We start from the raw sequence: 16,627 nt of genomic DNA, 5'->3' as shown, positions 1-16,627 counted from the left end.
GAAAATATGCAGGGAAAACAAAGAGACTTATTCTTATTGAACTAGCTAAAGTGGTTTTCAGCATTTGCTGGAGTGCTGAGCTCTCATTCGCCGGGTTCCTGTTGTTTATTGATTTTGTCCTATTTTTTTTAATTATTTCCCTTATGTTTGCCTTCCGGTTAAAAAGTAATTTTCTGCAAACAAATCTGAGATTGTTTCTTATGTCAAAAAAGGTTAAGGATGGCTAAGAATAAATATGAAACCCGCCATTCCAAGTCTGGTGCAATAACGCTCCGAGCTACTAGACAGAACAAAAGAAATCTGTTTGTAGGTGCAATTAAAGTGTTGAAGAAATTCATCTAAACTTAAAGAGCAATTCGGTCTTATGGAATGAAAATCTTGAGTTTATAGCTTGGGGAATTTCGAAGAATGTAATAGCTGAAAACTTGTATGTGGTCAACAAAAAAGATGCTAAGGTCTCATTTCCATGTCCGTTGTGTTTTACTCGGCAATGATACGAAGCTGGAATGCGCGGTGTTGAGCAGTACATGAAATGCTTCAATATGATATGGGGGCTCAATATTACAGGGGATATTTAGTCTCTATGTGACTTATTTTCATCATTTGGAAGACAAATTACGGAGATTCTACTATGAAAACATTGATAATATGGTGCCAACCAAAGGCTCCAAATGGTGGCCCAAATACTGGATTGCATATCTTGAGACACCATTCTGTTCTTGCTTGTTGGTTGTGTTAGCTCCTTATTAACCATGCAGTCTGCTCGCAGCCATTGACTACTGGACTATTTAAGGCAGCTTCTTCCATAGGTAGCTGCCTGATTAAAGGTTCCAAGATTACCAGAACCTGTGAAGTTTTTCTCTGGATTCTATATTTCTGTCTTTGACTATTGTGGAAGAAACCCAAAAGAGAACTGTGGACGGGGTCTGGCGCTCAAAGATAAAACTTCCCGAAAGCCAGGGGTAATTCAGACTCCAGGAGTTTATACTGAATTAAAAGGCGGCGCGTTTCGGCTCAGAACATGAGCCTTCCTCATGCCCCTTGGGAGGCTGCTGGCTGCCACTTACTACTACAAAGTGCTCTTGGTAGCGAAAAAAAGGTGAGGAATATTCTACCTTAGCTGCCGAATAATTACTGAACATATTACACGAGGCCAGCGCTTCTTTGTCTTCTTATCTTTAATGTAGCTCTTTGTCCCTGGAGATTTACCATCCTTATTGTCTTTGACTATTGGTTTGTTTTACTAACTTTGTATCTGCGCTACCTGCCCTGAGTTATTGACTAATTGTATGAAAGTTGAGAGTCCTAAGTTGCTGATATCTTTTATTGGCTAACTAAAAAGATGATGACAATTGTAAGCTTGCAAGACTACTTCAGCTTGGTATAAGTGAAACATCTGAATAGAACACAAATTTATACACTTTGACTATTCAGATGTTGTCTTCAGATGCTTGATGAAGAGACCTTTACAGTCTCTAAAACCTGCAATTGGCATCATCTTTTATTTAGCCAATAAAAGGAATCAACAACTGAGGACACTCAACTTTCACCTATTTAACCAGTGGCTAACGGGGTACGAAAAAAATCTTAGAGCTTGAATAATTATTGACTCTGCCTTTTCAGAGCTCGGTATGTATCTTTAATTTTGCCTATTTCCCCAGTGCATTTAATTAGGAAATCTTGAGCCACCAGGGACTACTCCAAGAGATGGAAACTTGGGGACCCACTCACACCAATGTCCAGATCCTAGTAGAGGTTTAAAGGGTAAAAACAATTGGATATCAAGGATAACCCCTTAAGGGTAGGTTTAAGTCAAAATTGTTTGGTATACAGTGGGTCGGAAACCTATTATCCTTTACACCATAGTACAGAGCTGTAGGTTATGCGCCTCCTAATAGCCTTTGTATAAACAGCTCTACACAACAAGACAAATAATATTTTCTCTGTTTTGACCTTATATTAGTTCAATATAGAAAACCATATGTCACATAGAGCCAACATGTTAAAATGAAAACATTGTATGAACTTTACGTAAGGACACTCCGAATTGAAAGAAAATCCATTAGTGTCATTTACTTGCCTAAGGGAAGAAGGAGGTGAAGCGTATGGCTTAAGACGATGGGACGAGTCAATAAGCTAAATAATGCAGAAATAATAACTGTTCTACATTACTCATACATTTGTGATTTAGTTTGGGTTTTACCCTCACTAATAGGGGATAATGCTTATTGGTAACAGAGGGGGGGGCTTTCTTTGCACCTACAATCTCATATTCCCTTTTACATAACCCTCGCGTTCTCTAAGCCCAGTTTCATTGGAATTCACTCAACCTTTAATATGGTTTGTATAAAGAACACAAAACATGGGAAAAAATCTACAAACTATAGGCCAGTGTTGGCCGAGCATTCAGGTGTTGCTTGATATCAATATTATTTTTGAACCAGTGAGATTGAGATTCTCCTCATTTCTTTATTTTTGGCAGTGGCTCAAGGGGCAAAGGTGTTTGGTTCTTTTTTTGGGGGATTCCTAGTTGCAGCAATTCTTTGCAGGACATGTATCTTTATTTCTGCTTGTTTAATTGTCTAATTTTTGCAACTTTTTGCTACAACTTTTGCTGTCGTTTTTGAAGTACACCTTGTGCTTTATATATCTTTATTTTCCAATTATTTCATGCAACTTTTCACTTATGTATCACTTTTTTTGCTTATTTTTGCAACTTTTTTGGTGCAAAAGCTGCAGAAGAAGGATTTTTTTCCATGGACCCTGTTTTAACATGTAAATTGGAATTATTTCACATGCTTTAAATGTTTAACATTGCTGGGCAATTAAAAGTTTGGGCTGTTTTTATTATTTTTTTTTAATTCATAAATTTTTATTTATTTATTTATTTTTTTACATTTTTTTCTTTTTCTAATGCATTACAACAGTTGAGAAGAGCAGATTTGCCTAATTACATTGCTTTAAACATGGCATTTAGAAAACAATTATAAACATTTATAACATCTGTTAACGCTATGTATGTTAACATGTGACACATGTATTTTGTAAACACATTGTGGACAGCAACTTAATTCAGCCAATTTCTCTTCTCAACTGATGAGTTTGAAAGCACATGCATTACTGCCACTTCTGACCGCAGCCTCATATGTTGTCATCTCCCTGGGGTGTGACTACAGTAGAGTGCTTAAAAATGCAGGCCACAACCTCATCCTGTATTACAGGAAAAAAGACATTGGGGCACATTTACTTACCCGGTCCCTCGGAGCTCCCGAAAGTGTATTGTCTGTCCGCAATGCACTGTGCCGCGATTCACTTAGATCATGCACCCGATTTCCTGCATGTGTCGCTTCCCCGCTGAGGTCTGCGGGAGTTCACCATCTTCTTCCCGGTGCATGTAAGTGCTTGGCTTGTGACACAATTTTGAAGTTAAATTTCGTGGTTTGTCCGAATTAGTCAGATCGTCCAACACCTCCCCCCCCCCCCCTCCCGATTTCCGTCGCATGATAGCTGGCGCCGATGCACCAAAAACCCCTTTTAAATCCCTGTCCCAGTGGCTCAAAATGGAAATCATCGGAATGTCCGACGAAAGTGCTTTCCGTGGGGCCCTTAGTAAATGAGCCCCATTATCTTACATAAGGTGCAAAAAAGACCTACCAAATGTCTCAATTATGCACCAAAGGAAAAAAAAATTAAGATACATGTCCCGCTTTGTCTGTGGCCGGTAATTCTGTTATTATTATTATTGTTGCTTATAACCCCTACTTGATAGGTTGTTGATCCATAGCCTTTGGCTTGTACCTGGATTCCACCTATTTTCTGGCTGACCATAAAGGTTCTACACAGTGGAGTCTTGTGACCTACTTAGGGCACCTAATCTGAGTGGTAGAGGCATTGGGGCACGTTTACCAAGAATGTGGGAAACTGCACTAAAAGTGCTCTGCCCGTGCATAATGCAGCGTTCGCCAGATTCATTAAGATGCTGCGCCAGAAATCAGGAATCTGGGGCTTCCCTGCACTGGCCCAACACAGTTCACCAACTTTTTTGTGGTGCACCTTTAACATAGGGCATGCAACAGACTTTGCATGTTAAGTCTGGCGCACACCGGAACGCCCCCTAATTTGTATTGCATCGTAACTAGTACAACTGAGCAACAAAACGGTCACAGTGGCGCGGACACGTCTTAAATACCTGTGCAAGTCAGTATGAAGGTTTAAAGGGCGGAAGCCGAAATGCTCACTTGGATTACAACCATAGGATTAGCTCTAAACTTCCCCGATAGCACAGTGGATCCACCACCCACTGCATGTCATAGATCTGGGAGCATAACAATTGGGCTTCTGTTCATGATGTATCATTTTTGTGCTTTTTGTTTTTTTTTTTGCCATCTTTCGGTTGAAACAAGTTTTATGCGTGTCCAGAAGATAATGCTGCCATATTTCTATAGTATGTTCATAGATCCGAAAAGAAGATTATGGATTTACGGGACCTGCTTTTGTCTAAGACCTCTGTTGATAAGCCCATAATGAGTTCCTAGTCCTCATGACATATGTTTCCCATCAGTGAGGTTTTGATAGTCATGCCGTCCTCCCGAGACCACTGCATAATATCTACAGTACTCTAGCTCTGACACAGTTGAAATAAAATAATCTGTAATAAATACACACAGAGGCCCATGATGGGTGACAAAAATCCAGCAGAGCATTCCCGATCCAATCTCTTACACGCCGGAAAGTCATTGGAAATGTGTCGGTCTTTTTGTTGCTCTTAAGTGGTTTTATTTGCTTTATTTTTGTCCAGACAAATGCCCCCATGACTGAAAAGGAAAAAATAATGTCTTCTATTGTTGCGCGTTACTTTCGTCGCTCTAGCGGTTCCGCTCTGTGCTTCAAATGGCGGCTTTTTATTACGAATATCGATCTGTGGAATCTTTCTTATCATTTATTTTCCAAATTTGTCTTGCTGTACCTGATAATAGAGGAACATGATCTGACTTTGTAGTGCAAACTGCCTGCACAGGTATTTAATAAAGGTCCAAGCTATATATGTGTCGGAAGCGACCCTTTTAACACAAATGTAATCACTGACCATGAAAAGTGTCACATGCTCCATGTTAATGGTGCACCAAAATGGTGCAGAGGGCGCCAGGTTCATGGAGAGCGGTATACACAGCCTCCCCCTGCCCTCCACAGTATGCATAGCCCCCCCAAGTATACACAGCCTCCCCCACACACGTATATATATATATATATATATATATATATATATATATATATACGCAGCCTGCCCCCCTCCTCATAGGGCACATATACAATAACTCAGACACTGAACTTTTAGGGCACATATATAATAACTCACTGAACTCTACCCCCCCCCCCCAAAAAAAAAGCTTGTACTCACCTTCGGGCTCCAGCCCCGATGCTCAGCTGCAGTCCCTCTCCTACCAAAAGCCGTGTCTCCAGTATAGTGACACAGGCCGGTGTGCATGATAACGTCATCACACACGCCGACTTGTGTCCTGTAGCGCAGTGCGCACAAAAGCGCTGTGCTGCACCGCTCTGCCTATAAATTACATTGGAGCCTTAAAGGCAAGTTCGTGCTACCGGCAAAATTCCGCTCCTAAAAGGGATCCACAATCTGCTAACTCATGGCAGATGGGGCCCTAAACAAAACCGTGCACCTGTGCACATGTATATGAATATAATGAGCTGTGCACCTTTGTGACATCACATGACCAGGGATATAACGAACCGTGCACCTGTGTGACATTACATGACCAGGGATATAGTGAGCCGTGCACCTGTGTGACATCACATGATCAGGGATATAACATGCCCTGCACCTTTTTGCCATTAGATGACCAGGGACAGGTATTTATCTTCAGGATGTAAACAATGAAGGGCTCCTGGGGGGTGTTGCCTAAGCCCCCTCCGCGCCATAGCTAGCACAGGTTATTACATTGTACAGGAGCACTTCCCCCTCTCTGCCCTCAGCACTTCACCCCTCCCTCTCTCTGATGAAATCACACACAGTGGGAATTGGGAAGTGCTCCTCCACAGTGTAACAGACTGTTAAACTACAGCACGGAGGGGCTCTGGTAATTTAAAGAATTGATTTTAGAAGGAAAGTGCCTGGATCTATGAGTAAGTGCCCCTGGTTTACCATGTTTCATTTTGATGGTAAAATTCTTTTAACATATGTTTCGAATTCCTGACACAGACTTATTTTCCTGATACCTTTAAGACTCAAGACATTGACTCAATAATAGAAGAAATTGGAATTTTTCTTGTAATATCCAGAAGAGTGCACATTACGAGACGTTGAGTTAATTGTGTCGTATAGCACATCTTTATTGGCTCGGGGAGCGGTCACACATATCTGTCAGTAAGCAGTTAGTGTGGGATGAAGAGCTCCAGGCAGGCAGTGACTTTATATTAATAGTCATTATTATGTATTTCTCTCACAATCTGCATTACTTCCACAGCAAATTAGCGGCACGCCATTAAGGCCGGCCTTGTATTATTGTAACAAGAGCGCTGCCATGAAGGCCTGGATTTGCATTTCCTCACTCACAGGTCATCCTTTTATGTTTTATTCATCCCCCACACTACAGCAAAGGATTTCAATGGCTTTCGCCATCCTCCCATGCTTATTCCCACTAAAACATACTTGGAATTATTTCAGGCACAATTAGAATCATGATTACATGATGGTGATATGCAAATGGGTCATTAATAATATCTGAAGGAACCATTAAAGGAGTGTGGAAATAGCGGAGCGCTGCCTCTGTCTCGTCACTTGTGGCAGTCCTAGATAAAGTCTGTTGTCAATAAATCTCATGTAAACGATCAACGATGGAGCCACCAAGGAAATATGGCAGCGCAGAATTCCATTCAAAGTGGGTCTCCAGGTTTAAGCAACTGATGTCCTTCATCAGCGACTCATATCTTTAAAGTTTCCAAGTTATCCGCTAACCAGGATTATGTCTGACACCAAACAGTCCAAAGAATGGGGGTCCTGTTCAAATGGGTAGAGCGGCAGGTTGAGCATGCGTCGTGATGCTCCATTCATTAGTATAGTAGCGTTGAAAATATCCAAGGACTGCACTCCGCCATCTCCGCCACTCATCACTATCTAAGTTAGTCTTGGACATAACCGAGCGGTCTGAAGGCCCACAGCACAAGGGTGGATTTACCCATAATGCAACCCATTTAGCTGCTGGGGGATCTGGACATCAGGCAGTTAACACTTGGTGGTAGGATGCTACTTACAAGAACAGCTTGTTTGAGGAACTTGGAGAGGCGGGGTGCAGGCCCAGTTCCACAGGACATTAAGATGGATTACAATTATGGCAGAGTATGGAACAACCTACTGCCGAATCTGCCATTTGGGGCAGAGACCTTCATTAGAGGAACTACCAGCCATGACTTTTCTCGATGCCTCAGTAAGGGCAGATTTACTAGTGACAATGTACGATTATCAGGCAGGGCATTTTTGAAGGAGGTGGGTCTTATTGAAAAAGAACATGGCCGACAATTCTAGAACGTATCAAAAAGACACGTAAATTTTGGAAACTTTTTAAGTAAATAGTAAGTAAATAGGTGGTGTAAATTTAGATTGGATAGTCTAAAGATACACTGTATTAATAATTTAGCAGCAGATTCTTTGATAATGTGGATCATTTTGAGACTGTCTAGCCTTGTGCTTTCAAACTATACAACAATATATCATAAATACTTGAGTAGAATCTGAGTTTTTCATTACATTTTATTTGCTGAAAAAACCAAACTCGGCTTATATAAAAATAAACTCAGCACTTAGCTCCAGTGTTTCCTGCAGCTTCTCTTCTCTCTTGGGGGTTCCTATGTAGCAGCATGGGCAGAGACGAGTCAGTACGCTCTGTCCACACACATACCGTGACGCGGCGGTGCTGCCTGATGATATCATTGTGTGCTTATGGGCCAGTCTCTACCCGCTTTACTACACAGGAACACTGAGAGAAAAGGAGCTGTGGGGAGCACCAGAGGTAAGTACTGAGTTATTTTTTTTTACCAATAACAACGGGGAAGCTGCTGAACATTTCATTAATGAGGAGAGACTGCTGCTGAACATTTCATTAATGAGGAGAGACTGCTGCTGGGCATTTCATTAGTTAGGGGAGGCTGCTGGGCATTTCATTAGTAGGGGGAGGCTGCTGGGCATTTCATTAGTAGGGGGAGGCTGCTGGGCATTTCATTAGTGGGGGGAGGCTGCTGGGCATTTCATTAGTGATGGGAGGCAGCTGGGCATTTCATTAGTAAGGGGAAGCTACTGGGCATTTCATTAGTGAGGGGAGGCTGCTGGGCATTTCATTAGTGATGGGAGGCAGCTGGGCATTTCATTAGTAAGGGGAAGCTACTGAGCATTTCATTAGTGAGGGGAAGCTACTGGGCCTTTCATTAGTGATGGAAGGCTTCTGAGCTTTTCATTAGTGAGGGGAGGCTGCTGGGCATTTCATTAGTGAGGGGAGGCTGCTGGGCATTTCATTAGTGAGGGGAGGCTGTGACCAATGCATTTCCCACCCTAGACTTATATACAAGTCAATAGGGGTGATTTATTTTTAGTCAGGACCTTTGTGCATGTCCAAGTTTTGGACTTGTTTGATTTATCTTGGAGGTTGACTTTCTAACTACGATTTTTACCAAAATTGCAACTTTTTCCACATCTGGATTTTTAAGATATATCAGACGCTACACTGAAATATTCTTGCACTGCTAACTTTGCTAGGCAAGTGGAAAAGTCGCAAATTTAGGGGAAAATATTCAAATGTGCCAAAAATGTCGCAAATATAAGAAAAAAAAAAGCTAAAATCCTAAAATAAATTACCCCCAATAAGTTTTTGTAGTAAAATTAGGTTTAAGCACAAAATATATTTGGGTCAGCTTATATGTTAATATGCGCATGGTGTCTGTCTCATCATTTTACATTCTAAAGACAACTTTTCCCATACTGATGACATCCTGGGCAAGGTCATTGAGATACTGACCCCAGAAGACCCCTTCCGTTCTCCGTTTTGTGACATGTATATGGATTTCAGTGATTCTTTTTTACGTCAATAACTGCCTTATAGACCTTTTCACCTGTATTATTCATGTGGTTGGATAGCTGCACCATGTTGTGTTCTGTTGATCCAATAAATTGTCATTGTCTTCTTCTTCTTCTTCTTAGGAACTGAAGGACAAAATGAAGCAGCTCTTACCCCTTATCCCTGTTCTTGACCAATATAAATCAGACACCAAGATGATTGTCCAGTTAAAGGAGGAAGTGAGAAACCTCTCCAACGTCCTTCTTCTGATACAAGAGGAGATGGGGGCCTACGATTATGAGGAGCTGCAGCAGAGGGTCATGATTTTGGAGGCCAGGTTGCACGCTTGTATGCAGAAACTAGGTATGGATGGTCCTTAATACTGAAAATATTCACTAGTTTAGAAACCCCTTTTCTATCTCTGTTTAGTAAATGTACAACTAGCAGAGGAGGTCTTCTGATACCTCAGAGCATTGCATTAAAACTTAAAGGAGTTCTCCAGGACCTTGACAGCGAGAAAACCACAGCACTCAAACCAGTACTGAAGTCACTTCACTTCCTACCACTAATGTGATGATTATATGTATAGTTACTGGCCTGTAATGTGGAAGTGGCAGTTAATGGAGCACCAAGATCACTTCAGGGGGTTGATCAGCTTGGGGGGGGGGCAGGTATAAGATCCCCCTGAATTTAAATTAGAGTTTGGTATCTCAACCTGGACCTCCCACCAGTGACATCTGCCTGCACCGATCTTGGGTGTTAACTGTTTAAATGCAACTGCCAAATTTGCGCACCACTATTTTCCCTCCCCAAAATTGTGGCACCTCGCACCTCCGGCATGCTACTTCCGTTAAATCTGCTGCTGACTTTGCTAATGGCTTTTAAAGAGTTAATGCGCACAATTGGCACCAACTCAAATTGTGGACATTAACGGGAGGGGGGTTTGATCCGAACCCGCACCCGATACCACATTTCTAATCAAGTTCAAGGTCGGGTCCAGGGTACCCAAACACGCAAAGTTGGGTACGAACCCTTTGTGGCTCTGGTCTATAGAGAGGAAAGGCAAGGAATTAGCACAAGCTGCTCGAGAGAGGAGGGACATATGCACAGAGTGAAACTCTTGATCAGTGGGGCTCCCAGACATTGGATCTATCAATCAGACAATTTCAGGAACACCCCTTTAAAAGAACTGATTAAAAAGAAAGTTCTATCTACTATCTTCAGTCTTTCTTCCTACCCTCTTAACATCGGCCTCATTAGAAGGAACTTGTTTGGATTCTTCATCTAATGTAAGCTTCCTGTAATTTTGTGCTCTTAAGAGTCTAAATTAGAAAGTAAGTGAAGTTTTAATTGGAGTTAGATTACTATGGATGGAAAAGGCACAGTAAACGACTTAATGTTATATTCTGGGGAAATAACATAGTTCTTCAAAGCTTTAACAAGCAACTTCAGCCACTGTCAAATTGTCATGTCACTTCATAGTACAGGCAGTCCCAGGGTTACGTACAAGATAGGTTCTTTAGGCTGCAGAAACATAATAAACTACCCTAAATCCAACAATGATACATGTATTAGTCTAAGGCTTCCACTTTGTGTTCATTATTATCGCTGGCTATAATTGGTTTGGCCTTGGTTGCAATGGACCCGGGTTGCCGCCATGGCTTATAGTTTATGAACAATGACTAGGACAAATCTTCAAAATGGGAACAGGGAGTCCATAGCAGAGAGGCAAGAGCTGAGCCACAGGGCAAGGATAAAGCCAAAATGACAGTTATGAGGTAAATAAAGGTAAGAACCCACAAATACTTGGACAATGGTCTAAGGTTATGGTTAGATTTAAATACCCCACCTAGGGATAGGATTGGACTTTGAGACAAAATTTTGAGTCTCTGACAGCTGAGCAAAAGCATCAGGTAGGCATTGGAACCTATGTGTAACACAGAAGTTGACCTAGAAGGTAGCTACATATAGGAGGCTCTAAAGAATCACACGAACATAAATGTATACATATACAGACATGCTTACAGTGTGTGCTGTAGAACCGGAGTAGGCAGATCATCATGTAGGGATTCGTAGAAAAACAATAAAGTTCATCGTATCAAGCACTGGCACTGTCAACCTTAGGCAAGCGTGAGAGATTTAGCATCCTAATCGAAAATTATCCTTAATTTGCACCATAATTGCCATGCAACCCAATTTGGAACAGTTTTAGACACAATTTGTAAGTTTAAGGCTTCTCTCTATAGTCTTATCTCTTAATACGGGCACATTTACGTAAACATTTTGGCAATAAGTTGACCATTTGGTGGTCTACAGATGAATCAAAATCATTGAGACATGAGCCAAATTTATCATCCACTTAAATTCTCCCTAAGTTTGCACATTTCAAAGTCCTTCCATAGAGCCCCGTAATCAGGAAGTTATCAGGAACACAATTTTTTTTTAGAAACATTCATTCCTAAATTACCTAAATGTCTAAATAGGCTTGACCTTTGTGGATGATCATTGTGTCTTCATTGGACTCTCTAATTATACAATGTATCTTTCTGACCCTGGATCTCAGGATTAACTGCAGTCATAAGTTAATTTTCAGGTTTATAATGAATAAAGTTGTAAAAATTAGTCAACCATTCATTAGTACAACACAGACACCGAGAATTTTGCCCTCTCTGTCTCACGTTAATAAATTTGAACTCCGCGTTTAAGAGGTCTTGTCGAGCCGCTGTTCAAACCCATCAGACCATCTTAAATTCACATCCAGTGATTTTTACTTTCTAAAATAAAAAGCCGGGGTCAAGCTCTACAAAAACTCCTTTTTCCGGCAAGCCAATTCGGCGAAACATCAAATATTAATATGATAAAAGTAGATTATTTTTTTATGTGCTACCCAGCTGGAAATGAACCCACACTAGAGCAAGGTCTGAGTTAATTGGAAGGCAGAAACTCAAACAATATGATGAGAAAGTTGGAACATTTAAGAACCAGCATAATAATTGGTTTTATATATGAGACCATTCCGAGGGTTATAGGTTACCGATGACCGTGGCGTGCCAAGAGAGGGCGTTCATCACTTTTAAAGTGCCACTATTATTTGTAGGGTTCGGAGTAATAAAATGCTGAAAGTAATGACCTCATAGGTAAAACAGTAACTGGTTATTGCCGAGGTGTTGATGCCAAGTGCAGGAAATTACTTGAAACACTCCAGGGTAATGGGTAATTAAATTCCCGTGAACATGTGTTCATAAGCCATGAATTTACATGTTGGTTCTTGGAGATCTAATTTCAACATTTCACTGTTCATTAGGAAGATGTATAGATTATCTATGCGTCCGAGATATACAACATGATTCCTGTTAGTACCTTACCGGTAGACTCTCCGGTAGTTCTCAGGAGAAGTCAGACGATATATCACATCTAACACAAGGGAACAATGGAACAGTTGGATAGAGCATCCAATTAGATTACAGCTGTCATATTTCAAAGGAATTGTTTTCACTTTGGCCAACAGGTTTGGTGGGACCTTTACCTCTGCAGCAGTTATAACTATATCACTACCATTCTGTGGTACCCAAAGTGCAGATTTATACAAAAACTATACTTAAAGGCAATCTACGATCAAAACCAATAATGATAAACCAGGGACACTTACTCATAGATCCACCGTGACTGTGTAAATCTTCTTATATTGGCTATCTATGGTCTCCTTTCTTCTCAAATCAACTTATATGATATTGCTAATGAGCCTGAAGGGCACCGGAGGTGTTACCAGAGGTCTTCACCTAACCCCCTGCTCTCTCCCTCTATCTATGTAATTTATGCAGGGAGAACGGGGGGGAGGGAGACCTGCTCTGCTCATTGTAACAGGCCGTGAAGCTTCATAACTGAGAGGATCTGTAAACACCCACCAGAGCCCTTCTTTTAGAGGGAAGGAGGCCATGCATAACAAATATGAGAAGATTAACACATTCGCTGTGCCTGGATCTAAGTGAGTGTCTCTTACTTTGAAGGACTCTGGAGTAAGAGTGGATTTTGATGGTAGATTTCATTTGAGGAAATGCCAAAAGAGAATGTAGCAAGAACCAAGCACAAGTTATGGTGGTAAAGGTGGTGTTACACATCGATTCATGGGAGGGTTAGTAACTTTTTATACAAATTCACCATCGTGAAAACATTGCCCAATCATCACTGTAATTGTCTCATTGTCATTAAGTTGTATCCAAGTTACTCTCCTAGTAGTATTTAGGTCCAGAAGAAACAGGATTGCACTTAAACTAAACTAAAACCCACCCAACATGTTTCACTATGTAACTGGTGTCATCGGGCGAAATGGGACTAGAACTGGGGGAGTGGCCACGAGTCAACATTTATCATCTTGTGTATCATCTAATGTGAGAGGATCCATATTGATCTCAAACCCAACCAAATCAAGAAGGTTCCTGTCTTACATCAGTTCAATCCTATTAGCCCAATAGGGTCATACCTTTATTCTAACGTCTATACAAAGAGCCCAAAATGTCAACCAGATTGTTTCGTCAGATTGCGTTGGCACATTCTGTGCCTGAGATGAAGGAAGGACATAATGCACCAGCGTTAATACGTGTAGCACACCAGAGGAAGATTAAAACTGCCAGAGGCCCTGGGCTGTATTAGTATTACATGTCCTGTAATCACTTCCAACATATGGTATATATCAGCTACTATCAGAATGGAGGATGCGTCCCTTCAGCCTGCGTTCAATCGGCGGCTTGGAAGACCTTGAAAGTTCCTGAAATGGCTCTTGCATACATGAGTATTGAGAGTAGGAACCAATGTACTAGGAATTTATGGGTGAAAGTCCTTCTGAGTATAAAATTTGGTGGGTGTTTTGGGTGGCCATGAGCTCCTAGAAAGCTTGGGCCCTGGGCTACCACCCACATTGCCCACATTATAATCCACTACTAGAGCACACTATCTGACTTATGTATCAATATGGATCCTCCCACGTTAACACCGGAAATGATTAATGCCGGCAGTTAGCCCCTCCCCCTCCTAATTCCAAGTATGCAAGAATCAATGCAATAATGCCTATAACGAATGCAAAGAGTTGGAGTCTTCATTAAGTCTATTTAGTGTTAAATTGTTTAGATCCAGCCTTGTTACTCTATTTTTTCTAGACATGTTATAGTAAACTATATCTCATATATCTAACCTCATCCTACGACTATAATCAATGTAACCGCTATCATATGCCTTTCCAATTTCAGGCTGTGGCAAACTCACAGGCGTCAGTAACCCAATCACAATTCGTGCCTCGGGGTCCAGGTTTGGGTCATGGATGACGGATACTATGGCTCCCAGTGCGGATAATAGGGTGAGTCATCAGATACATGGTCTTAAGCTCGATGTCTTATCTTAACTGCGTTTTTTCCAATCTGTTAGCTATAGAAAGCCACAGGCCGTGCTACTTAGTGCAAAATAAGGCTCAAGTAACAAGGAGTGATTGTTGTATGGGGTGAAGAAGGCTTCTAGGAACAGACAGCGGTAAACTGGGTACATACTATTAAACCATTATGTCGTCTCGGCCTCAAAGTGCCGACCTTGTGACTGATGGCGTGTTTTCTTCTGTTCACTGGTGCAATGTGTAATGCGGAAATTGGCTGAAGTGCGTTAATGTCCTGATATTTTTCCTGTAATGACGTAAAAGCAGCTACAATACTTTATGCCATGTTATAATTTGTTGTCTCTAATGCCATAATGTATAGTTAGTGGATCACATGCATCTGCGGGGCTCTGGTACTTCTCGGCAGTAAATGTCGCGTCTACTATGTATTCACATGCTCTCTATACTAGACTGTCCGTCTTTAGACTGTCCAGGTATAAATATAACTATGTTGGTGAGTTGTTTGAATACATTAACATGAATGATGAGAAATATTGAACCAACTAGCACCATACATGTATATATGTGTATGGCTGATGTATGGAGAAGGCTCAAGAGCTAAGCCATCTTCTGCATGAAACGCCCACTATTAACAGTATTTTGGTTGTATGCAGTAGTATTGCAGAATATTATATGAACAATCAGACCAATAGGGATCAAACACCCTAGGAGGCCTTAAAAATTGTGTGAAAAAAGAGAAAAAAAAAACATAAAAATGAAGTACCCAATATGCATAGCAACCCCCCTAGAACACCCATAAATACAATTATAATCTTTTAAAATAAAAATAATGGGGCACATTTACTTACCAGTCCCTGGCATGTTCCCCGATCCGGAATGTCCGACTGGAATGCACTGTGCCGCGATTCACCAAGATCGTGCGCCCGATTTCCTGCATTTGTCGCTTCCCCCCTCAGGTTCACCTTCTTCTTCCCGGTGCATGTAAGTGCTTGGTCTTGCGACACAATTTTAAAGTTAAATCCCGTGCTCAGTCCGAATCCATCAGATTGTCCAACGGCACGCCTCCGATTTCTGTCGCATGAAAGTCAGCGCAGTTGCACCAAAATCCGATCGCATGTGACCCAATCCCCTTCTAAATAGTTGTCACAGTGGTGCAAATCCCCCAAATTTCCAAAATCTGAAGAAAGTGCGTTCCACAGAACCCTTAGTAAATAAGCCCAAATATTATTATTGTATGGTGAATGCATTAATTAAAAAAAAAAGACAAATATCCAAATCGCCTCTTTATTGTCAACCATAGAAATTTAAATACAGGCAGTGCCCAAGTTACGTACAAGACAAGTTCTTTAGATTTGTACTTAAAGGAAACCTGTCAGCAGAAATCAATCTAATAAACCACTACCAGTGTGTTATCAATTGTCTTTACATCTTCCTCATCATGTATATTTCATGACACAATGATATGGCAGCATCCGGAAAACCAACTTTGAAATGAGATGTAGATTGGTTGTATAAAGTCAGGATGGCAGAGAGTTTAGTACTAAAGTCAAGCTCTCCCTTCCTCAGAACATCCCATCTGCTATGATTGACATCATGCACCAGACTTCTGGAGAGATGGTTAGTGATGTGACTAAATGCTAGACCATCAATCACAGCAAAGGGACGTTTTGAGGTGAGGAGAGCTTCACTTCAGTGCTAAACTCTCCGCCTCCCTGACTTTATAGAAACAATTCTCATTGTACTTCAAAGTTGATGGATTATGCCACCACACTGGGCCATGAAAGTGACATCATCTGGAAGGTGTTCATCTTCATGACAACCTACTGGTAGTGGTTTATTGAGTCATTATCTGCTGACAGGTTCCCTTTAAGTTAAATTTGTCGGAATTGGTATATTTTTTAATTGTCCCTGTGAAAATAGGATTTTCTAAATTTTGTGCTGTCATGAAAACAAGGATTATCAATAAAGCTTCATTACAGACACCTCACACTAAAGTAAAGCACCCAGAGAGCTTCACCAGATGTCACATTGGGCACAGAGGTCTTTCTGTAACTAGGGGCCATCTGTAAGTTGGGTGTCCTCAAGTCGAGGACTGCCTTTACAGCGTAATTACAACATCTTACAGTAACCAAAGTAATTTTCATGAAAAGATCAACTGATGCCTAAAAAAATGCACCTTAGACTA

The 16,627-nt window shown here is 41.1% G+C and overlaps 1 protein-coding gene across 2 annotated transcripts in view; it reads left to right on the top strand.

The window, feature by feature from the left end:
• The window catches only part of OLFM2 (olfactomedin 2), a 188,233-nt gene that overhangs the window by 141,214 nt on the left and 30,392 nt on the right, over positions 1-16,627 (top strand). For both annotated transcript variants that reach the window (XM_072149429.1, XM_072149430.1), the window contains exons 4-5: positions 9,206-9,425; positions 14,306-14,412. In XM_072149429.1, the coding sequence (XP_072005530.1) occupies positions 9,206-9,425; positions 14,306-14,412 (327 nt within the window). The remainder of the gene's footprint in view (positions 1-9,205; positions 9,426-14,305; positions 14,413-16,627) is intronic.

Source organism: Engystomops pustulosus, chromosome 4 (assembly GCF_040894005.1).
Source record: "Engystomops pustulosus chromosome 4, aEngPut4.maternal, whole genome shotgun sequence".
Classification (NCBI taxonomy): Eukaryota; Metazoa; Chordata; class Amphibia; order Anura; family Leptodactylidae; genus Engystomops; species Engystomops pustulosus.
Note: the sequence above shows the minus strand (reverse complement) of the source record. Positions and strands in the feature narration are given on the sequence as shown.